This window comes from Nuphar pumila, chromosome 6, assembly GCF_984573655.1.
Source record: "Nuphar pumila chromosome 6, dmNupPumi1.hap1.1, whole genome shotgun sequence".
Lineage (NCBI taxonomy): Eukaryota > Viridiplantae > Streptophyta > Magnoliopsida > Nymphaeales > Nymphaeaceae > Nuphar > Nuphar pumila.
The window spans coordinates 21,902,280-21,928,205 of NC_143254.1; the positions used below are offsets into that span (position 1 = coordinate 21,902,280).

Below are 25,926 nucleotides of genomic sequence, written 5' to 3' on the forward strand. Positions count from 1 at the left end.
TATCTCAAATACCAAATCCAAGTCAAATTTGGGTCTGACCTGAGAAAAGCTTGTGAATACAGGTTCAAATCCATATTCAAATGATCTCATATACTAAGTTGAAGCCATAAGAAACCTAAGGAGGGCATCACTTGCTGCAGCACCAAAGTTGAGTGAGCTCTGATTTTACCAACCGGAGGCCAACCAATACGCGGTCGGTGATGGGAGGGTTTTTCTTTGACTTAGAAAAAAAAAAGTCTCCAACCTATAAGCAACCCCTTTCAAGTAGTATTTTAGAAGCACATTCAAGGTGGGACACATAAGGCAGGGTGGACATGGGCCCCCCCTACTCGGGGTTTTCCCTCGCTTCGGGGAGGGTTTCTTGTAATCAAGAAAAAATGCAATTCATGTTTAAAATGTTTTTATTAGTTTATTTTTCTTATATTTTTTTTAAATAATAATGCAAAAAAATAAAAAAATTTCAAAATCTCATTAAGAATTAATACCCAGGTAATTTTTTTTCTTTGTTTGACACAGAAAGCTGACTTATGCAGAGCGGGATGAGACCTAGGTCGTAAAGTAGGTGGTCTAGGTTCAAATCCCATCATTAACATCACTTACTCAAGCCAAACTTGACGACTTCTTGGGGGGCAAGGGGTAATCTCACGGAGCTTTAAGGGCATGGCAACCAACTTAGCATGGCTAGGTCTTTGATTCTGTGGGTGGTTTCTCGCTTAAATATCAAAAAAAGTAGCGCCCCATTACTTACTCAAGCCAAGAGTTTTAAGGGCATGGCAACGAACCTTGCATGGCTAGGTCTTTGATTCTTGGGTGGTTTCTCGCTTAAATATAAAAAACGCCATTATACTCAAAGTCAAAGGGCAGAATCGACATTTAAGAACTGCCCCGTCTCCAACCGAAAACCTAGGCCCCCACATGATCCTTGCCTGTCCTTAATAAAAAACTCATGCCCGACTTGGTAATTTCAGTTTAGATCCATTTTCGTCATTGACCCTACATTTATGCCTATTTTGGTCAGAGAGTGAGAGTATGTGCATGCGCGCGTGTGAAGCGCAGCGCATTTTTTCCATTTTAGTTTTTTTTCAACAGAGAGAGAGAGAGAGAGAGAGAGGGAAATGCCCGAAAAAAAAAAGAGAACAAAGAGAGAGAGGGAGAGAGTCTCTCTCTCTCTCTCTCTGTGTGTGTGGCGCTCGTTGCCTCTCGTATAGTCGGTCGTATCACCACGAAGCCGTCGTATGACCGTGAGCTCTCTCTCTCTTTCTCTTTCTCTCGTGTCTAATTGCACCTTTTTGGGCAGATCACAAGTTTCTGGTAGGAATTGATGAAAAAAGGAGAGAAAAAGAGAAGAGATTGCTTTTGTTTGAATCCTGATATTCGGGAAAGAGTGTTGTGGTGGGAAAATGCTCTGTTTGAAGCAGCTGCGTGCAGCCTGATCGAGAAACTCCCTTCATTTTCATTCTTTCTCTTATTCTTTTGAATTATTGGAGAAGAAAAAAAGTAAAAAAAGTTTTCTTTCGCTTCCCTTTGATTTCGGGGGAAAGGATCGAATTCTCCTCAAAATTTCGGGGTTTTCTGCCCTCCGTATGATATCCTGAATCTACCCGAGCCGGAGGCTCGGGATCAAATCGATGATGTCGGAAAACGAGCGGCACGGGATGATCGGAGATGACGCGAATCGCGCGGCGGATTGTTACCTCCAGGAGTTCGGATTGTACGAGACGAGAACGGTAGGTCGGATGAAATTTCTCTTCATTTCTTCGGTTTTTTATGCGTTTCTTTGATGTTTCGTTGTTTTTTACTTGTAGTTTCTTGATGCGTTTGTGCGCATGTGTTTTTTGGTGGATTTTGTGTCAATTTAGGAATTTTCTTTGGCTGCCTGGGAGATGATTCTGGTCTGTTTTGATCTAGAGATTTGTTTCTCTATTATTGGGTTTTTACTTCGATTTCGTGATTCGATACCAGTTTTAGCTAACCTTTGCTGGGGTTCAAGCCAAACTTTTATGAGTTGATCTATCATTTTTGTTTGATTGGTTTTCGAATGATTTACTTGTTCTTAATCTATTTTTTTTGCTCATTTTTTGTTGCAATTTGGTTTCTACTGGGTCCTTGGTGACTCTGTTAGTGAAATTTTGTAGAATTTGAAGCAGAAAGAAGTTTTTTTTTTTTAATTTTCTGAAGAGGTTCATTAGTATACTCTTTGTTGCGATTTGATCGGTTTATGCTTCTCAGGGATTAAATTGCAAACAGAAATGCTTTTTAATCTGTACTTGGTATTCTTCAGGCAAGAATTTGGACTTTGGACATGACAATTCAAATAATATGAACGTCCTTTTCGATCTTTACTACTCATCTTAAGAATTTCCATTAGTTATCTCTCTCCATCTGGTACTTTTTCCTTGTTTGAATTCGTTTTGTTCACGTGATCTGCAAGCACTGTTTAGTCTTTCTACTTTCAACAAAAATATGTAGATCTTTGTTTTATTCGGTCATTAAATTGTTGTTTAATCTGTAGCTCGTGTTATTCTTGGTCATGCGTGTAGGTTGGGGTTAGTGGCTGTGTTTCCTTTTGCAACAATAAATACATGCCAACAATTTGGTCATGTGTATACTCTTAATCTACTTGCTCTTAATCTATTGTTTTTTCATTTTTTGTTGCAATTTGGTTTCTACTGGGTCCTTGGTGACTCTGTTAGTGAAATTTTGTAGAATTTGAAGCAGAAATAAGTTTTTTTTTATAAAATTTCTGAAGACGTTCATGTGTATACTCTTTGCTGCGATTTGATTGGTTTATGCTTCTCAGGGATTAAATTGCATGCAGAAATGCTTTTTAATCTGTACTTGGTATTCTTCAGGCAAGAATTTGGACTTTGGGCATGACAATTCAAATAATATGAACGTCCTTTTCGATCTTTACTACTCATCTTAAGAATTTCCATTAATTATCTCTCTCTCTCTCTCTCTTTTCGTTGTTTGAATTTGTTTTGTTCACGTGATCTGCAAGAACTGTTTAGTCTTTCTAGTTTCAACAAAAATATGTAGATCTTTGTTTTATTCAGTCATTAAATTGTTGTTTAATCTGTAGCCCGTGTTATTCTTTCTCATGCATGTAGGTTGGGGTTAGTACATGCCAACAATGTCTAAGATTAGATATTGTGATCCCACATTTTCTGGTTTCTAATTTGGCCCGGTCCACTTGTTGCACAAGCAAGCAAATGCGTTCATAGAATCACTATAAGGGACAAGAGAATGTCCTGAAATTTGTTCATTGTATGAGATAGGATCCACCAGTATGTCCGAGTACTTGTAGCTGCTTGGGTTGATTTAAGTACAGAAGGAATTCAAATGTGCACTCTTTGAAAGGAGTATCCGCAATCAAGTTTTTTGGGTGAGAGGTAGTATAGTTTGGAACGAGGGTCTGCTACAAGAGATGAAGAGCAGGAAGGAACCACATTGGTTCAGAAATTACACATTCAAATTAACATACTACTTGCACAAGAAAAAAGCTTCAGCTGGGGTCAGAATCTTATATTATCTAAAATACCATTTTGGGAACTCAGTTCCATGTGCCTGTCTTGCCTGTGTGTACATATATTCGAGAAGTATCAGTGTCCTGGTACCTGAGTATTGCCTCTAGCATGCATATGAATACAGTGTGCACCCATTAATGCCATAAGCATGCTAAGATCTTGCATCAGTGCAGTTGATCTAAGACTGACTGAGATTCACTAATTAAAATCTGAAGGTTCACAAGTCCTGGTAGACAATTCTGACTGTTAACAACTAAGGGTGCATTTGATTGCTTCATATGTCACATCCAAGGCTATGATGTGGTGTGGGGTCCAAACCAGATCAGAAGGTCTACCAAACAGATCTGTGATCCTCTGATCTAAGATCTTCCAAGCCCCTCACAAGTCAGACAACTGTGAATATGAGATTTATACTCTCTTATCTCTCTCTATTCCCCTCTCTCACTCTGTCTGTCTCCACCCAAGGATTGGGTCTGAATTCTGTTCTCAGCACCTTGGTCTGGTACCCGAGGTAATCAAATGCACCCCTTAGTAAATATGATTATGTGCAGATAAGGTAAAAATATTGCAATATCCTTGAGTGAAGTAGAGGATGACTACAGACCGTCGCTGCCTTCCCTTCAAATGGAAAGAGATGCGAGACCACTAATAAGTTTCCTATCATAGCTAGACTCTACCGATATGTTGGGACGTCATCAGGAAGCTGTCTAACTAAATATCAAATTACAGGCACTAACAGGTGCATTGTCCCAAATGGGTGATGAGGTTAAGTTGTCAGTAATTGCAAAGTGAGGATACAAGCTTGTATCCTTGTTAAAAATATTGTGAAGGACATAATTACCCATAACAAATAAGTAAAATTTATCTATATGTGACTGCAAGGGCAAAAATGAAAAAATACAACTGAAGAGATAAGGACAATATATTCACTCCAGCAGGCCAACTTATGATGCATCATGAGATCTATCAGTAGTTTGCCCATCTGTAATTGCATCTCGTAAATGTCTAGTGACAAATCATGACAAATCCAATAAATGTCTAGTGACAACATCCAGAACCAACGGAGTAAAAATCCAGCGGACAAATGTTGAAGTTATACTCTCTGAAAGAAGCAACTTTATTGACAAACTGAGTTCCTGTATGCTGTACGATACTCTTGTTGTTAACATGTGACTGTACACCATTTTGGTACTTATTTTTGTGAACAATTATGAGTATCAAGGGCAAGAAAAACTAGCATCAATGGGTCCACAATTTCCTATGTGATTTCTCTGTGATCAGTCTATTAGTTTATACTTTCTAATTTACCAAAATATAAGATTTATGTTATCATTGACAAAATAAAACATGAGTATATAATATTAAAGTTGATCTATTAATTTCAAAACTGAATTATATACGCAAGCAACTTGGTTGTTAATATGCCTGGATCATGAATTCATGATCAACGAGTAAAAAACTACATAGACAAATAGAAGTTAAGGTCTGCAATGGAACAAAAGATATTCAACAAATGAGCCAAGTCAAACTGAACAAGAATCCAAGCTTAAGTTGCTTAACAGCCTAATCAAACATTATTCGACATAAATTCGAAGCTAGAACTTTCTTACAATATTCATCCATATAAAGTATAAACAATGCTCACTACTTGAAAGAAAAATCATTTTTTTATGCAATAACCAACCTTTATTCTCAACAGGGTCAAACTCATGCTAAAGCTCATTCTCGTGTGTGCATAATGCATTCATCTCCGCATGTAATAACAAAGAGAGAGAGAGAGAGAGAGAGAGAGAGAGAGAGAGAGAGAGAGAGAGAGAGAGAGAGAGAGAGAGAGAGAGAGAGAGAGATCAAACCCTATGCGATTTAGGATTTTTTTTCACAAAAAAAGACCATTTTGACCATACGAAAAATACGTTTTCTTTTTGTTTTTTGGTAAAAAAACATTTAATTAGGGGGTAAAACTGTTCAATTGTTAAAAAATAAAGAAAACCTTCTTCTCAATATTGGAAAGCGCACTTCCTATTAATAGGAAGCACGCTTCCTAATTAAAATGGGCGCTTCCCCGCACGTTTCGGAAGCGTCGTGTTTTGCGCTTCCAAAGTGCATTTCGGTTTAGTGCGCTTCCCCACTCCTACCAGCGCTTCCAGTAACCCTGCTTCAACCCAGTTTGTTCCAGACTTCTAGTGGCTTGCATGTCGTCTATATGAACAGCTTATTTCTTAATGTGGAAGTATGGAACTTGTCTTATGTTTTTCCTTTGGACTGCTCAAAACTTTGTCACTTTGTAGGATTTGGATCTATTGGAAATTCTCTATGTAGATGCAAATGGACATATATGCAGGCATATATCATATAACAAATTCCAATGTCTTATTGATTTTTATTATCTGTTGGTGATGTTTTTATGTTCTTTTATTAAGTTACTCCTTGTTAATATAATGAAGTTATATCGGTGTTCTTTGTCATCACAAATTCTGTAGTCTTGTTTACTATACATTCTCTATCTTTTACTCTGCACCAGAACTTTTACATGGTTGGGAGGGACAAGAATAGAATATCATGGAGGGTTTTAAAGATTGACCGATCAGAAACTTCTGAGCTGAATATTCTTGAGGATTCTACCATCTATACAGAGAGTGAATGTTATGACCTCTTGAAGAGAATAGATGAAGGAAACAAGGCAACTGGTGGTCTGAAATTTGTGACAGATTGTTATGGGATTGTTGGTAAGTACATAGTTGATTTTATCAATGTGATTACTCACTAGGTTTTGTATATTCTTTGGAAATTTTTTAAATATATTAGCTGATTCGCTTTTTAGATCTGTATATTCCTCTCAGATTGTTCTCATAGACTATTATTTCAAGTTGATGCATTAGTGTTTAGTTGATTTTATCACTGTAGTTCACTTTGATTTTTTTAGTTCTTTAAAGTTGTTTTCAGTGGCTATCACCTAAAGTTGATTCATTTGTTTGAGAGCATTACTTGGATGAGCATTTGATTTTCACAGATCTTTGCATTTCAAGGTGTTGTCAATGGAATATGGGTGCAACTACATCTGTCATTGCTAACGGCGATAGATTTGCTTGGACTTATTTTGATCTGAACTGAATATAGACTCCTGAACTAGTTTTGAAGGCCAACCAAACACATCTGCATTACTTAGTTTATAGGTTCGAGGTCAATGTATACTAATTAACAGTATGAACTGTTGGTCTCAATGGGCCTCAATTCATCAGACAAGGGTTTGATGCTTGTCAAGCCAAACCAATCAACTGGGTCAGTTTCAAGCCTGTTCGGTTGATCTGATTTGGGTTAGCTCATTCTTGTTGAACCCAGCTCTTTCCAACCCTCAGAAATTCACAGGCTACTGAAAATATCTCAATTTTTATGGATGACTTTTTCTGTTTCCAAACTTATGTTAGCTGCGCCTATTAATGCAGCTTAGCATTGAATGTCTTGGTTGCAGTTTATTTATTCCCTTGATGAATAATGTTAGAAAATGTACCCTCTCTCTCAATCCAAAAGAAATAGATCTTATGTAAATGCCAGTACAGAAACTATGATGGGTACACCAAAACCTGGTGATTGAGGACTGGACTTGCTTTGGTCTTGACTTGGGACCATAGCTGGCAAACTTGGCGAGTCGACTCGGGAATCGCCCGTGTCTACCCGGATCGGACCCTAACTGGGTCACCGATTCAGGACCACCGATCCACATGCTTATGTGTTCTTTGTCATGAATTTTGTGGTTTTAATGTGTAATGTTCATAAAAGAATACTTGTTATAAAAAATCATATGTTTTGAAATCATAAATATTAGCAATTATGTATAGTTGAATACTTATATAACTTAGTCATTGATGTCATGTGCTAAATTTAGTGATTATACAGTATAGATTATGATTTTTTTCATATCTTAACACTAGAAAATGCATAGTCACTCGTCCGAGTTACTGAGTTGACCTGCTGACTCTCGAGTCAAGGGTCACACGATCTGAATCTGAGTCATGAGTTTGCCAACTATGCTTGGGACTCACACAAATCAACCTGATAACTCAGCTAGTTTTTGTTAACATGATAGTTTAGATGAGAATGAGATACATGTATTCTATATGTATATATTATTACAAAATTTTATCATAGAAGCATGCCTACAAATATAAATTTAAATAAATAAATACATAAAAGTGAATATATATATATATATATATATATGTATATATATATATCATCTAAGTGTCTAACTTCAAACCTTTATTTATTAATGTTAGCAAGATTCGACTGATTGAAATTGCCAAAATTGCCTAAAAGACGATGGTGATTCTGAAAATATGAAGTCACTTATTGGAGGTCAAAAAATTACTTTTATTTTTCAAACTAAAATTGCTAAAATAATCTTCGTTATTTTTTTTTTGAATTTTTATTTCCCTCAAAAGCAATAACCTATTAGACCCTTAAAAGTTAATTACTATACTTCTTGCCCCCATAATGTTCCAATGGTTTCCTTTAGTACCTCTTTTTTTGATTATTTGAACCATGAAGAATTCATTCTTGGAGCTAATTCTGCATGCACAAATTGTAACTGTCTCATTTGATTCAGGTTTATTTGTATGGAATAAATCAACAACCTTTTTGAATAACTATCAGTATCACTTACATGATATGTAATTCCACCAAGAGAAGACCTAGCAATAATGCAAGGCTCCCATTGAGGAGTGTGCAATTTCTCCAACCTTACGCTTTGAATGTCACATATTAATTAATGATATATTATTCTTTAAAATTCTATTGACACCTGCTGAATGCTTCTGCTTTCAAACTTCAAAGTGTTTGACACTTCCATGTGTCCTGATAGACACTTAGAAACTCAAGTGTCTAATATTTTATAAACATTTTTTGCTTTTCCCAAGTATTAGTAATGTGATGGAGAATGTCAACCTCACGCCAAAAAAGCTCTTGAGTTTTATTTTCTAAAGAATCTGGGAATTTTTTATGCAAACTATAAGCACTTTGTAACTTGCTTGTTTTCTTCCTTTTTTTTAATCTTGCATTTTTTTTTCTTATTACTTTTTCCTTCTTTTGGGTGGCTTTCTCCCTCCTCCTCCTCCTACCTTTTATTATATATATATATATAAGTATTTATGTATGGAAAAATATATGGTAGTTCTGTACCAGGATACCTTATGGTGGTACATACTCTTGTTTGTATGGATCTAACCACCAAATGATAGATCTTAACTGTACAGATGTGTTTAGCATGGTTTATTTACTATGTTGGAAGGCTTTATCATATTTAATACACCACAAGATTTATTTTTGAAATGGTGAAAAATCAATGCCTCACAATTCATGAAAATAAGGGCATTTAGAAATGGTATATAACATCATATTTGAGACAACTTTTACACATGAAAACGGTAAACAGAACATGCTAAACATCGTCCAAAGGTTGGTTTTTGCTTTTGGAACTTAGATCTATGTAAATCAAATGTGTACCACCATAGAAGCACACACACACACACTATATCTATCTATCTATCTATCTATCTATCTATCTATCTATCTATATATATATATATATATATATATATATATATATATATATATATATATATATATATATATATATATGGCTACACTCTATACCATATTCGCTAGTAGAAATGACCCATTTTTTCACATTTTTTGTATTTTGTGAATCAGGCCCTATGAATATGATATACGTGGATTGTTTAGTAAAATAAATGTATTAGATTGTCCAAATGTGTTGTATTAGCAGATTTCTTAAGAACCTCAAAATTCAATGGTCTAGAATACATTGGAACTTCATTATCCAAAAAGTCATGTTTTTACATCGAAACCACTCAATCCAAACTCCAAAGTGTGTTTCCCAATAAATGAATCATTCTGAGCACATTTTTGTTGTCAGTTTGATCAAATGAAGCTTGCATTTATGAGTTTTTTCGAGACTATTGAACTCTATAGTATAACTAATATTTTTCTATATATATTATATAAAGTTGTGTCCGTATGTCTAACTTTTCAAGGGCCAACATTTCAGACACTTTGTATCCCTGCCTGACAACACTCACCTAAGTCCAGGCAACATAGGATAAAGGTATGTGAAGTCTCCTATGCAAGTGTTATTGAAGTTGGTCAAGAAAACGACCAAGTGTGCATCTATAGTCATTGCATGTGATGCTTATGTGTTATTAAGTTTTGTTGCATAAGGAGGTAAATTTCATCCAAAGATGTAAGTTATATTATTTTTTCTTCCGTTTGTGTTTGTAATCTTTCATAGCCAATCTGCTTTAGCATCAGAAATGAATCAGTTTTATTAAAATCCTAGACCTTTTGAGGAACTTTTATTTAGAATCTTCTCTTTTCTTTGGTTGCTATCTTGTGCAATATAAACTCAGTATTATAATCTTATGTTCTTTCTGCAGGTTTTGTAAAGTTTCTGGGGCCTTATTACATGCTAATTATTACAAAAAGGAAGCAGATCGGAGAAATATGTGGTCATACAGTCTATGCGATCACCAAGAGTGAAATGATTGCACTTCCTCATTCTACTTTGCAATCCAATGTTACTTATTCTAAATATGAGAACAGGTCCTTTGTTTATTGTATTCTAAAAGAGATTGTAGAATTATTATGTAAAACCATAAAAGAATCAAACACTCATATACCCTTGAAGGAGAAGGGTGTTTATTTTCTGGATTATATGCCTTACTATTGCTCAAGTGTTGGCCACTACTTTTTCTTTTTTTTTTCCCAGATTGTACAGTGTGATGAAGTTTTTGGTTCCCATTATAAGATGAAGAGTGTTTGAATTATTTTGGGACTTTGTGCATATAGATCTCCTTGTTACCATTAGTGGAAGTCATTTTTTATGTTAGAATCCCATGGGAAACTAAGATTTACATATAACGCTTTGTTTCCTAGCTTACATGAATAGCAGAGATAAACCTGTGATTACCATTTCTAAGAAGGCATATATAACTTGTACTGTATTTAGTTGCTATTACCTGTTAATGATGTTGATGGTATAATTCATCATTTCTATGTCCAGTCAGATGTTGCTCTGGAACAACTTTCTTATGGAATTTGTTATATTTTGGTTGTTTGCTATATCTGGGTGGATCATTTTTTCTGCATACCTTTTCCTTGCTAATCTTAGAGTTTTCTACTAATATATATGGTTAATCATGTGTTTTTTATTTTTTTGACATGGTATAGATACAAGAAGCTCCTGTGCACTGTGGATCTTACCAAGGACTTCTTTTTCAGCTACTCATACCATGTTATGTGTAGCCTTCAAAAGAACTTATGTGATCATGAATCTGGACAGTTTCTGTATGATACTATGTTTGTTTGGAATGAGTTTCTGACGCGTGGAATACGGAATCATCTCAAGAACACTATCTGGACAGTAGCATTGGTGTATGGTTTTTTCAATCAGGTAATTTGATTGGAAATATATGGTACATGATTACTTGAAGTAAGAACTAGAACTTTGTAAGAACTGGATCTTTCTTCTTGTAATATTTATTATTAATAACCATAATAGTTCATTGGCCTGATAACAGTAAAGTGTAAACTTATTTGACTTCTTGAACTCTTTGATTCTACTAGTAATCTATTGGTCGTGGTGCTCTGTTGTTCAAAGTTTGCCTGTTTCTGATCGAGAAATTACATGGACATGAAGACAAGAGTTTTCATTCCATGATTGACAGATCTATCAACTGTGGAGGACAGCTAATCATCCATTTAACTAACTTGTCATCCTCTAAACTTGCTCAGAGGTTCTTAATAAGGACAATACCAGTTAACTCTAGGACTTTGAGTTTATCTTTAAACTTTAAAGAAGCAAAAGAGTAAAAAACATCCTTTGATGAAAAAAAAAGTGTTGCACTCTTCTAGACTTATGTCCCCAGTAATAATTAAAAAGGGAAAGATTAAGTAGTGTTTAGCTTTGTAGGTAAATATCCCAAAGCATGCCATATTATTTTCAGTTTCTTGTATATACTTATTGCTATAACCATGGGCGGCACCCCTGCATATAGTTCTTCACTTCTTTCTTTTGTACTTTCTTGTCCTGTATAAGATTAGATTTTGTGCAGTACTTTGTTACTGCTTTTTTCTTTCTGTTCAAAAACAATCTTTTGTTTGCCTGACAAATTTATAGGTCATGTTTTATGTTCCATGTATGCATAATGATGTCTTATTAGTGGGATCAAGCAACAAAATTGGTTTTCCAAGAACTATTCTTCAATAAGTTGCTTTAAGTGTTTCTCCAGCTCTCTAACTTTTGATTGGATTTCCTACAGTCCCTCTAGGTTATGGTAAATAATTATTAATAATTGTTACATACTATCTCATCTGATTGCATTCTCGAAGTAGTGATGATGATACTGAATTTTGTGGATGCAGGCCAAACTTTCATTATGTGGAAAAGATTTTAATTTAACACTCATTGCACGTCGCTCACGTCATTTTGCTGGTACCAGGTGGAATTTTGGAGGGATCAATAATTTTAAATTTAATTCATATAAGTTTGATTTTCAATATTGTTGTTTCTTGTTCAAATTTATTGAGTTGATAATATTGTCTCTTTGCATTGGTTTTTCCTTATTGCATACTTTTGTGCCAGGTACTTGAAACGTGGCGTAAACGAAAATGGAAGAGTTGCTAATGATGTTGAAACAGAACAAATAGTTTTTGAGGATGTTCCTGAAGGATGTCCAACACAAATAAGTTCCATAGTGCAGAACAGGGGTTCGATACCCCTATTTTGGTCTCAGGAAACTTCACGCCTGAATCTTCGGCCTGATATAGTGTGTGAGTCAATAAATTAGTTTGCTTATAACCATTTTAACACTTGACACTTGCACTATTTTTTTTATTGACACTCTTCCTTTCAGTGCTGAAAAAGGACCAAACTTATGAAGCTACAAGACTTCATTTTGCGAATCTTGTGAAGAGATATGGGAACCCTATTATTGTTTTGAATTTGGTCAAGGCAAGTTATTGTTAAGTTGATTTATGAAGATGTCTGGCCATATCATGCCTGATTTATATGGTCTTACTATTAATGCATGCAGTGAGCAGAACTCATAGGCTGAAAGATTCATGAATATCTATGACAGTGAAGTGTTGATTCTGTTTTTTCCTTTTTCCTGCATTGTGCTTGCACAGACAAAGGAGAAGAAACCTCGAGAGTCCATCCTTCGAGTAGAGTTTGCTAATGCAATTGATTATATTAATAAAGATCTATCTGAGGCAAGTCGTCTTAGGTTCCTCCACTGGGATCTACACAAGCATTATAAGAGGTATCACTTCCCCATGTCGTTCCAAACATCTTTTCATTTAGAAATTATTTTGTGTTTCAACAAGCTATGAAGGGAAATTGGTTTCTAACTTTAAAACACTGCTTATGTGCAGTGATGCAGAAAACGTGTTGACAAAGTTAGGGAAAGTCGCAAAAAATGTGCTGGAATTGACCAGCTTCTTTTATTGTCAAGTGACAACATCTTTAATATTTGAGGGAGGTTCAGATCAATCTTCCCTTAAGTAAGTATTTGTCCTTTCCACTGCCCATTACTTTAGTATTTGACTTGGTGATTACAGTAACGAAATAAAATCATTTCCAAACTTGCACATCTTGGTTCTTTGTGTCAATGTGGTTGAAAATCTCTCTCCCTATATGTGTGTGTGTGTGTTGGGGGTAGGACTACACACTTAATCTTTCTGGAGGAGGGTCCAGTCTTTATCGAAGATCCATATGAAGAACAGGCTTAGCTTATTAAGAGCCACTTTGTTGAGTGATTTATCAATAAGCGGAACCATCCGCTGGAAGGTTGATCCAGCAATGGAATATGTAACGTGGGATGGGCAGCACCCCCTCTTATTAGTTAGCCAGTATCCCTACCAGGTTGCTATGGGTGCACACGTGTATCCACACCCATTTCCAATATATATATATATATATATGTATATATATATATATATATGTATATATATATCAGCATCACTGATATCGCCATTGTTTAGAAAATATCACGATATTATTACAACTTCAGCTCAGCCAATAATAACGACAAAATATTGCCTGAAATAAAATGATGCCATATTATTACAATATTTTTGCAATATTTTTTTTGTTGAAATCTTATTTTATATATGTTTAAGCCCAATGTTTGAATTTTTTGTTTCTTTTTTTTATTTAAAAACTTTTCAAACTTATTTCCTTATATTTTTTGAAGAAAATGATACAAAACCTGTTATTTTCTTATCTTTCTTATCACTTTTCATATTTTTAAAAATTTTAAAACTTTTAAAACTCCCAAGATTTTACTAAGAAAAAACAGTTATTGAAAATCTTTCTGAGAAATTACCTTGAACGATATAGGCAACTATATATATATATAAACTGAACATATTAGGCCCACTTTTCTCATTCTGCCTCATTAGGCCCTTAGTTGTCAAAAGCGCTAGGCGGAGCCTAGGCGATGAGCCCCTAAAAAGAGTAGGCGGGGCCTAGGCAGACTAGGAGGTACTCCAAATAAAAAAAATTAAAAATATACAAAATATGTAAACAAACTACTAAAATTAATAACAAACATGTATACAACATAAAATCAATCGACAATAAGCAATAAACAAATAATATGTTGTCGAACATTGTAAAGCAATTATATTACATAAAAACATTTAAATAGATAACTCATACACTTATAGATTATATATGAATTAAGTATACAAATATGTATATATATATAATTATATACATTTGCACATAAAACATATATATGTGTCTACAACTACGCATCAAACCGAGAGACTACCTCGGCTAGGCTGCTTAGCCGTTGCCTAGGCTCCGCCTTTGACAACTAAGCGAAGGGGTGAAAAGAGGAGGAAGAAGAAACAAATAAGGTAAAAAAGAAAAGCAAAAGAAAAAAAGGAGAATAAAAAAAGAAAGCTTTTAGGGTGGGAGGAAGAAGAAAAAAAAAGAAAGAAAAGAGATTTTTTTTTAAAAAAACATGACAATTGTCTCTGCTATTTAAGCATGAACAACCTAGGCAGCCTAGGTAAAAAACAGGGCCCTACCACCTAGACCCATAAGCCTAGGCGGAGCTTGGGCGCAACTTTTGACAACTAAGATTAGGCCCCATAGTTTGAAGCTATGTCACATAGGTGCGGGTGTGGGTGCGGCGATCCGACACTTCAAAAAAACTTGGGTTCAAGACTGCGGGAGGGTATATATATAATTAAATATATATATTTTTTAAAGTTATCAGTAACACTAATAAAATAAAAAATAATTATCATAATATCATCAAATCAATTCATCATGCATGCAGTAAATCAAATTAACAATCTATAATTCTATTCTTCATCGTAAAAACTAACACCACAATTAAATCAACCATAAATATATTATGGAAATAATCAAACAAGTAAAGCAGAAAAGAAGTAAATTATACAATATACTAATAAAAGAAGCAAATAATGCATAATTACATATCAAAAGTATATCTTACACAATGTATATGACGATGAGGTAATGGATCCTAATAATTTTTTGCTTCATCATCAAATACATCATAAGAAGGAAGACTAGGCTCAGATAAATCCATGTTTGTAATGTTAAAATCATGCTCTCTCTTTAAATCACTCTTTTGTATTTACATCCCAAAATTTGGATGATTCTTGTCTGCATTACAAAGTTACAAACCCAATTTGAAAATATAAAACACAAGTATATTTAAATAAAAAAACTAAGAAATAGTCAAATAACTAAGAAAGCATTAGTACATGTGTTCATCATTGGTTCACGAAAGCAGTTGAAGATCAGAATGAACATATACTAAATCCTCTGCACGCTTGCTGGTGAGTTTGTTTTTCTTCATGTTGTGGATTTGATAATATGTGCCCAAATTTCTTTCACAACAAGATGAACTAGCAGGCTGAGATAGCAATCTCAATGCAAGACGTTGGAAAAGAGGTATTTCTGATCCATATGTTGACCACAATGTGATAGGATCTATGTTCTCCTCCTCTCTTGCTATTAATGTCTGTTCATATAATTTCGAAGATGATTTTTTTTAAACTCTTTATGATTTGATTTAGAATATGTGATTCTCGATAAATTATTGCTATACACATATTTCTATGCCTTAATAGTTCTGGGTCTAAATTTCGAGGGATACAACCAACACCACCTTCCTACCACTTCTTTGTATAATATTTAGGATTGAGAGAATGTGTCAAGCAATGCAAACGAGTGTTGCTCTTCTCCATCTTCTTACTAAAATTGAATGAATATGATTAAAAATTTTTGAATCATCCAATGCAAGATTTTTTCTCTCATACTTTAAAACTACAACTTGTATTTTTTTAATCATATTATCCCACATTTCATAAACTTTTTGAAGCATGAGCTCATTTTTATCAACTTTTCTCAACATTTCCCAAATAGGTCGCGTAAACTGAAAGAAGTATATGATTCTATCCCCAAACTCATCATCAATAATGAATTTCTTAATTTTTTGAGCCTTGACAACATCATCAGTACGATAGAATATTCAATTCTCATCAGTCACCATGTTAACCAAAACATTCTTCACTTTCTTAATATTTTTCACCATCACAATGATGTACGCAAAATATGTTCCAACAACCTTCAACAATTTCATATCAGAATGCATATTAAATATAGCATTGACATTATAGTGGTTGACAACAAAATTCTTAACACTTTTAACATTTTTTTCTAATTCCTCAATCCATGAACATAGAACTTATGCTGGTGATTTTTTTTCTTCTTTGGGTTGCAGATGCTTTTGAGGGCCAGATTCAAGCTCTGTCTTACATAGGGAGTCAAAAAAATATGAGCATACTCACTCTCCAAATTCAATGTAGCACCTTTTCAAGTTGGAGCATTGACTTTGATGATTTGCACTACTTTCTGATCATCCACTTCTTTTGTTACTTCTATAAACAACCCCTTTAAATACTCAACATTTTTATATTGCTCAGATGCATCAATTGCTTTCAAAAATACTTGCCCACTAAGCGAAGAAGCAATGCAATTAATCTGTGGATGCTTTTGAATATCTGTTCTCCCATCAGAAACAATGAAAACTCCGTTTTGTTCCCATGAAAATTTCTTAATATCTAGCAATCTCTCAACATTTGCCCTCTCTTCAGTCAGAATTGTCGTTCGTATTTTTTCTAAGCTTGGAGGTATATAGCCACTCAAGTTACAACCAAATCTTTCAAATAAAGACTTCTAGCTACATTAAATGGAAGTGAACTAGAATAAAAATACTTCCCTACTTTTCTATCAATCTCTTCCCTTCCATATGTATTTAATGATGCTTGTATCGTTCCTCTTCCTCTACCTCCTATATAATTTTTTTTTATCATCTTCTTGGTGGCTTAGAAAGGGTACACTAATTGCACAAGAATCATTCATTGTCTTTTACTTCTCATATTCATCTTATATTTTCTTATATTATTTTCGCATTGCCTCGTCAACTTTTTTGCATCCTGAAATGCCATATCTTGATATCTTCAACAAATGAGCCTTAACTCTTGTGTAAGATTCAACATAATCTCTCTCACAAAGCTTGCTTCGAAGTCTCTTATTTCCACCACCTCCTCCAGTTTTTTAAAGCTTGTCCACATGTGCCCATAGTGGCTCCCCATCATCACATGTTGTAGTTAAAAAACTTGAATCAATACTACTACTACTACTACTAGCAGCATGACTTACATGTGGGGATGAAGATGACACAAGTTTTCCCTTTATCCGTCATTTTTGTCCTTAAAATAAAAAAATATTATATTAAAATAAAATTCATAAAAAAAAATAGAAACAATAATCATCGATGAAAATACAAAACTCATAAATAACAAAATCAGAAAAATGAAAAACTTACGGAATATTCAAGAGAAAAAAAAATCGCCATAGATTTTATAACTAACACATAGAAAGGAAAGCCCAAAAAAGGAGGAAATACCCCCATGAAAAACAACACTTGGGTCCACGAGCATGGTTTGCTTTGCCAACCAAGTATGAAATTTCTCTGCTTTGGGGTTTTCTGTTTTATGTGATTTGATGAGTTGGGTTTTGGTGGCAACTGCTGCAGTGAACATCTCTTGTCAACTGCAATAGTGAACATCTAAGTGGAACCATTTCATTATTTTCTCGCATGAATTGCAAATAGGAAAAAATCTAGTTAAACCATTTATTTAATAGGACCATTGCCTTTCCTACTCGGTTGACAACTTCATACCAATGAGGCAAGGCTACAAGATTTCTCTCTGTTACATAATTTAAGCAGAAAAGACATAAAAATGTCTGTTGGTTTTGCGTTATATTAGTGTGTGCGCTTTAGATGTAATTTTTTTAGATTCCAGTGGCCGAGTCGTGCCCTCCCCGCCTCCGGCAGAGTCAGAGAGGAAGAAAAGAGGGTGACGGGGGAGTGAGAGAGATTGAAGGAGGTTTGAGAGAGAAAGATACGTAAAGGGGAGAGAGAAAGGTACGCAGAGAGAGAAGCAGGGCAGGGGTTTAGCCGAGAAGAGTGAGAGAGATGGGGGGAGAGAGATTGAAGGAGACATACCTGGAGTCTCCATGTCAGAAATGGGCTGGGTTGGAGACGGCTTAGAGTAGAAGAGGAGGCATCGGGGTCAGGACGGGGGAGGGGGGATTTTTTTGCCCTAATCCCCCGCCCAACCCCATTTCATTGGGTTTTTTTTGTTTTTAAGTCCAGAATTGGACTATTAAGACCCTGGGTGCATTGACCACACCGAGTGTTGGTTTGACCCATCGGGTGCCACACTCGAGTTGCGTCGCTTTGACGCGAGTGCGGCACCCTGTTGGCCGAATCCTTGTGACTTAGGTTTGAAGTGTTTTATGATAGATCTGAACCAGTAGATGTGTTTATCATGCTCAATTTAGTGGGAATCGACTCTTGGATCTATTTTTATGAGTTGAAAAAAATTGATACCTTCATAGCCATGGATTTTGGATCACCAGAAAAACTGTATAGATTACGGTGATACAAAAGTCAGTTCCCACTAAACAAAACCTATAGATCACATCTATGGTGTTAGATGTTGGAAAAAACACCAAAAACGACGATTTTTGAAGGGGCCTAACAGGTCCGAACGAGAAAGTGGGGCAGCACCAGCGCATTACTCTCTCTATATATGTATGTATATATGAATGTTTGTGTATCATTGCCTTTTTCTTCTTTATCTTCTTGCTTGGCATGAGAGAGAGAGGAAAGGGAAAAGGATTTCAAGAACCCTCTGCCTTTCGCCCTTTTGTATGATTAAGTGGAAAAAAGGACTAATCTATCCCTGGCCCTGGGTGGGGCAGGCTACTTGCTGGCTAGCCAGCCTAGGCACCAACTAGTCAGTTAAGAAGGGCCCTACCGCCCAGGTCTCTGGGCCTAGGCAGTAGGCTGTAACTAGGCTGACTCGGTGCTAGTTGCGATTTTGACTGTAAAGTTTACTGAAATGAGATGGAGTGAATGGTTTATATTGCACAAAAATGTCACGTAAAAGATACAAGGTTTTTGTTAGATCAGTTCAACTCAGTGCATGTTTCTTAATAAGTTAGCATAAACACATCTAGTGGTTCAGATCAAGCAGAAAACACCTGTAATTATGTTTTTTGAAGGGTCCTAATAAAAGGGAGCTTAACAAATGCATTCCCCACACAAACGCACATGCAAACACACACACATGGTTTTGGCAAATTGTTACCAGTGTTTGACTTCCATTGATCGCTTCCAGGCAAAATGGTGGAGAATATCCCTTTGAAAGTACTGAGAGCAGTAACTCAAAGAATTCTCAACATTCTGAATTTGGTAATGAGGTGGAACTGATTGATGTGAACACAAATCATGTAGCCAAGGAGCCTACATTCCAAAAGGGTGTACTTCGAACAAATTGTATAGATTGTTTGGACCGCACAAATGTTGCACAATATGCGTATGGATTGGCTGTACTTGGCCAGCAGCTTCATGCATTGGGTTTTAATGATGTTCCTAAAATTGATCTTGATGACCCTTTGGCTTATACGTTGATGGAGTTTTATGAGAGAATGGGCGATACACTTGCTTTGCAGTATGGTGGTTCTCCTGCACACAATAAGGTATTCTAATCCTGTATCTATTTTTCATTGTAGACTTTGTAGTGTGGTGCCATCACTTGCATATTTCCTTAAGTATTCCAAAAAGCAAACTTTTTACTTCAACAAGTTGTAGTTATGAGGTAACAGAGTGCCCACCCAAATATGACATTGGCTTGTGGGTTCATATTTTGTGTCTCATTGAGTTGTTTACGTTTTTCTTTGAAGATTCATACAATCCTTCATGGAACTTGTCCTGTTTTAGAGGAATTGTTCTGAGTTGCTGAAAGCCTGAAACAACAAAATATTGTTAAGAGTATGCAAAAATATGGAATTGTACCCTTGTTGGAGGATTTTTCAGTGGGAATCTGGTTTGCCTCGGTAATCTTTTCATCTTGGAGCAACAACAGTTAATGTTCTAGGCTTTAAAGCCTTTGTTATTATGTGTGGAAATGGGAATACAAGAAAACATGATAGTGACTTGTTCACTGACTTCACCTTGTACTGTTCTTGTTCTGGACATTTTGTGTCTTACTGAGCTCTTCCTCAACCTTTGGCTATGTTTTTCATATGCTTGTAATGATTCATGTATGTGCTATTGAACAGATATTTTCTGATAGGAGAGGCCAGTGGAAGCCAGCGACTCAGTCACAGGAATTCTTTAGGACGCTTCAACGCTATTATAGCAATGCTTATATGGATGCAGAAAAACAAGATGCAATTAACTTGTTTGTCTACTTTCTTTACTTGGAGAGAATTTTTTCTTTTCCTTTTTTCTCAACCATTTGTACTGTTTAAAACTCACCCTTTATTTTGCAACAGTCTTGGTTAATTGTTTCTCCTGTCCTGAGCAAACAGGTTTTTGGGGCATTTTCAACCCAAGCCAGACAAACCTGCATTGTGGGAACTGCATTACAATATTGGTAGACATGGTCAACATTTTTGTGATGAAAATTCAAGGTACTGTTATATTTTTTTATTTTTCTCTATTCTAATGACATCTGCATTTTAGATTCCACAAAATTCTTTTAATTATTATCAGCATATATTGATATTGCAATGATATAGTCAAGTCAGTTTCTTGGGAGAACTTTAAATAAAGAACTGGTTTCATCAGGACAATGTTCAGACCTTTTGAATAGGAAATAATAAATTTCAAAAAATGTAAATGTTATTTTCTGGCAAAGATGCTTTTTGGCAAAAATATTGATCCTTTATTGGTATTTTTTGTTTAGTTGAAAAAGAGTGATAAAAAAGTTTTGACAAGCACTGATGCACAGTAAAAACAAGCAGTGTACAAATTGAACAAACAAAAGAATGGAAGCAAACAAATTTTTTATGATCCTCACTTTCATTACATGTTTGCTTTATGGATTTGTATGGTGTGTCATGTCTTATCACACTTTCTTTGTCATAGTGATATCTTTTTGCCACTAAAAAGTATGTGTGCATTTCAGATCAGTTATATTGTTATGCCATCTTAAACAAGTGTTCTTATCATTGACATTCCAGTGAAAAAGTGTGTGATCTATGCTTACCTTATTTTTGTCAAAACGTGCCATTGGCATGGGAAATTACTTTGCATCAACCATCTCTTTGTATGAAATTTTATTTCCCACGTTTATCTTCTCAATGTTTTACAAATTAAATAGTTGGTTATGCTCTTCGTTTAGAATAATTTCCAGTGCCTACGCAGTTGTGCCTCTCCATTTTTTATATTTATGCTTTTCTTTCTCAATGACTTGGGATTGAATTTGGCCCTTCACCTTTTACCCTTGCAGAACATTTTTCAAGAGATCCCTATCAGATGGCAACATTCTTTGTGATAGCAGCACACCTTTATCCACTGCCAAGGGTATTGGCACTGAGAAGCATGGTTTTTCTAGCTCAGCTTTGCCTGAAAGGATTGTACCTGGAAATTCCTGCCAGGATCTCTCTGATTCTACTCAAGAGATCTCAACATGTGAAACTAATGCTTCCTATCCCAGGTTCATTGATTCATTCTGTTGTATGTCTTCTTTATCATGAAATATGCTGTTGAAATTTTGATGGAAGCTGTTATTTTTTAATTTTGAACTACTTGTAAATAATTTTGAGCTGCTGGTAATTTGTCTGGTAGAATAGGGGAATAGCCAAGAATGTCTTTTTTTTATGTATGAAGGTTCTTTTATATTTTTTCCCTGAATTGTTGCAGAAAACAGTATCTTTATCTATTTTCTGGTTTCTGTTTTGGTAGGATTGTGCCTTCAGTGGTCCGCAGGCAACTTTTCCCTGACATGCAAAGAGATCCTTCCTCTGACAGTGATGTCAGTGAGCACGATTCTGGGGAAATTCTAAGCTGTTCAAATTTTGTCGATGTTGATTGGTTGTCATCTTCTGATAACTCATGCGAAGATGAGACTGATGAAAGGCAAGTTTTCGATGCATCTTACCTGAATATGTTTTTCATTTCTAATCTTCATATCATTCAAATATTTGTCTATGATAAGTACTAAAAATTCCCCATGGCAAACTAGTTCTGAGACAGATCATATTCTATTTTTGAAACTCTGTATGCAGCTGCATGACACGGATACCTATTTTAGTTCCTATACCATAGCCCTGTATAGTAATACCATGCGAATATCCATATCCAGAATCCTATGTCGATATCTGTATGAAATGATTCTGCAGCATTATGATATCTCCCTTTCACTAGTAATGGGTGCTTTTTTATTGTTTGAGATTTTGTCAACTTTCTGTTGCAATTATTACCCCTTGAAGTATAACAACTTCCAGAATCCGATGTTCCAAACCAGTCAAGAATAGATGCACATAAATGCAAATTTTTCAGGTCTCCCACAGGGGTCAGTGCCTAGGAAAATTTGCCAGGGTTTGTGATCACTTACACCAAACTAACTTGGTACTCTCAGTTGGTCACTTCAATCGTATGTTTCAGTATGGTTCACGATTTTAATTTAGGTCCTATTAAATTCGTATCCATATGGACTTATCCCATTAGCAAAAGCACCCAGTTGATGTGGAGACAGGCTTAACACAAATTCTTGTTGTGTCTGCTTTATCTTTTTAAGTTTTGGTTGAGGGCATGTGAGGGTGTTATGACAGGGCAAGTAGGGCTGGCATCTGCCAACTCAAGTCCTATCTGAAGCTCCAACAGGTTTATGATATTTGCTTCAGGCGTTAGTGGAGTTGTTTCCAGTATCACAGAGCTGATCAGAATCTGTATCGCTTCTCTGCCTTCAAGATTAGGTTTTTTGTTAGAAAAAGATACATGTTTCTGCATCAAGCCAGACTGATGGTGTGGCTGATTCCACCTAATTTCCTGTCTACATCCTATGCCAGTCGTTCAGATTTGAATCTTTAAGGCACTACCATGACAGTGCTGAGTCACACCAAGTGGATATGGAACCTATCATGATTGTTAGAAAGTTACACAGCAGAATAAACACGATATATATATATATATATATATATATATATATATATATATATATATATATATATGTGTGTGTGTGTGTGTGTGTGTGTGTGTGTGTGTGTGTGTGTGTGTGTGTGTGGAAAGAGAAAGAGAGAAGAAAACAAGCACACACTATTTACGTGGTTCGGCCAATGGCCTACGTCCACGGGTGGTGGAGGAGCAGGGATTTTCACTATGTCAAAAGAAAGGGATTACAAAGGTAGATGACGGCTCTCTGTCACAGAAAACCTAAAGCCGCACAAAACACCCAAACTCACAAAATTTAAGCAAGAAAACCCTAAAAGAGTATTTATAGGACATTGTTACAAACACATTGGGTCCATACCGCGGGGGTTTTGCCCCCGCACACCCACAAAATTTGTGGTGGGCTAACAGCTCGGTCCCTTTGCTACCACCACAGACTTCCAAAAAATTCCTCTATGGTTTTCTTCAAGTGACATGTGTCGGGTTTATAACATGGAATTCAAGGCACATCTCAACACCAAGTGACGTGTCAGGGTTGTAATTGCTTGTCTACATGCTAAGTTAGGCTCATCGTTCAGGTTTGAATCTTTAAGGCACTACCATGACAGTGCTGAGTCACACCAAGTGGATATGGAACCTATCATGATCCTGTGGCAAATCTTTCAGTGTAACTTGAGTATGTCATAAGGTACTTTGTAAATAATGCTTGAACTGGATCATTCTTAACCTGGTCCTGGTTGAGCGGCAAGATTCATGGTTTCTCTCTTAGTGAAAGCAGGGTCCTAAGACTCTTGCCATCAAGTTTGACCAACATAACAGGGCTAGTGTTTTTCTCACCTACTAGTCTTTTTTTCCTCTCCTAAATTGCTGAAGCAGTTAATAGTTGATCCGTGTAATCGGTTGCTTTGGTTGCAGATCTGCACTCATCGATTCCCTGGATGCTGAGCAATCATTAGAGAATGTTATAAATGGCATCTCAGCTGAAATAACTCCATCTCAAAGTGAACATGGGGGGAGCATAGAGGTGAGCATTTTCCTCCTAGTATCAAAGAAAATCTGCTGATTAAATGGCGGATTAGTAAATTATGAAGAAAATGTACTTCCAGACAGTCCTTTCCAGTAGTTTAATTATCTCGAAACTTTCTTTTCTTAGACTTTGTAGAGGAACTAAATTATTGCTTTGGCGATGACATCATTAATCATTCTCACTGATGTACTTTTGGTTCGGAAGATAAATTCATGGGGACCAATTGATACATGCATATTGTCATGTGTGTGTGTGTGTGTGTGTTTTCGAAAGTCTGATTTACTTTATGTTGTTATCCTGAACAGTTTTACAGATCTGATTTAGTTGCACCTTGTTGCAGAAGGAAGATGCTGCAGAGATAGAGCAGCCTTACCGGGCTCAAAATTCTGCTACCTATGGCAAGTTCTCAGACGACTTTGCACGATGGGTTATCTATGGACAAACTCTGTGTAATTAGTCCCGAAAATTTTCCTGGAATATTTATTTTTGTTTACTCTGACCTAGTTACGGAGTGGAGAAAGATATGCGATCATGAGAAAAAGGGAAAAAGGAACAGAAACAATGGCGGCTCTAGTTCCATTGTTCCAGTTTGCTGGCATACAGCTTTCTTTGTTAGATATTTTTGTATATGGATATGTCATTGATAGGGTGAAGATGCCCGATCAGAATCTGACATACGTCTGAGGGTAAACAGTTGCCAAATTCTTTTGTAGCTCTCTCTCTCTGAAAAATAGGGTTGAGTCTTTAGTGTTTCATGTACATATGTTGTACTCTTTATTTGTTCTCAGTGGACCAGAACAATCTCACCAAAAGGAAAGATTTTCTTCTGTTCATAACTTTCAGGTATAATATACAGTTACTGCTGAAACTACCTGAGTTCATTGGATCAGTTGATCTAAATGTACCTCTCTCTCATGTGTAAGCATGGTACAAACACATTTAGTGCGATCATATGTACAAAAACATGCGCACATGCGGTACTTATAAGATCGTATCAACTGCAATCCCGCTTTATTTATGTAAACTTGGATTATCAACCTAGACACTTTCAGGTCTACCACTTTTAGAATGTCTTTGGATTCATTTTACAGACAGATGTCCCTAACAACAATACACATGCCCTATATTTGGGGTTCAAGAGGCATGGAGTTGGATACGTAGTTACTGGAAGCTTCTTACTACATAGGAAAACTCACTTCTCTGAAACTGCATTTCTGAAGCAGGAAGCTCCTCACTTCTCCAAATTACGGGGTGGTTTTGGGAAATCCACTTCTCTTTAGTGGAAAACTTGCTTTTCCCCTCGTTTCCTAAATTGATTCTCCCATGCTTTTGTCGATTCCCACTCACTTATGTTTTTCATATTAAAATATAATATTTTTTTGTAACAAGCTTGAATGTTATTATATACCACTTTCTACTCATGTTCATATTGTTTCTTATTTGCTTCTGCCGCTACTTCATATTGCTTTCTATGTGTTTTGATTTTGTTTCTCATGTGCTTCTATAATTGCCTCACAATCTACCTCCAAATTAGGGGGAGGTTTTGGGAAACCCACTTCTCTTTAGTGGAAAACGTGCTTGTTCCCTCACTTCCTAAATTGATTCTCCCACGCTTCTTGTTGATTCCCTCTCACTTATGTTTTTCATATTAAAACATAATATTTTTTTGTAACAAGGTTGAATGTTGATTATATACCACTTTCTACTCATTTTCATATTGTTTCTTATTTACTTCTGCCCCTACATATTGCTTTCTGTGTTTTGATTTTGTTTCTCATGC

At 35.8% G+C, this 25,926-nt stretch overlaps 1 protein-coding gene across 1 annotated transcript; it reads left to right on the plus strand.

Moving 5' to 3' along the window:
• The first annotated feature begins 1,035 nt into the window (after positions 1 to 1,035).
• On the plus strand, positions 1,036 to 24,978 carry LOC149834290 (phosphoinositide phosphatase SAC3-like). Its single transcript, XM_090011312.1, has 16 exons — positions 1,036 to 1,727; positions 6,049 to 6,253; positions 9,977 to 10,142; positions 10,770 to 10,992; positions 11,964 to 12,040; positions 12,184 to 12,371; positions 12,455 to 12,552; positions 12,729 to 12,862; positions 12,975 to 13,103; positions 19,341 to 19,701; positions 20,284 to 20,405; positions 20,536 to 20,637; positions 21,459 to 21,665; positions 21,914 to 22,087; positions 24,035 to 24,143; positions 24,487 to 24,978. The coding sequence occupies exons 1-16, from the start codon at positions 1,629 to 1,631 to the stop codon at positions 24,601 to 24,603; spliced, it is 2,511 nt and encodes an 836-aa protein (XP_089867438.1). The 5' UTR covers positions 1,036 to 1,628; the 3' UTR covers positions 24,604 to 24,978.
• Positions 24,979 to 25,926: the final 948 nt, after the last annotated feature.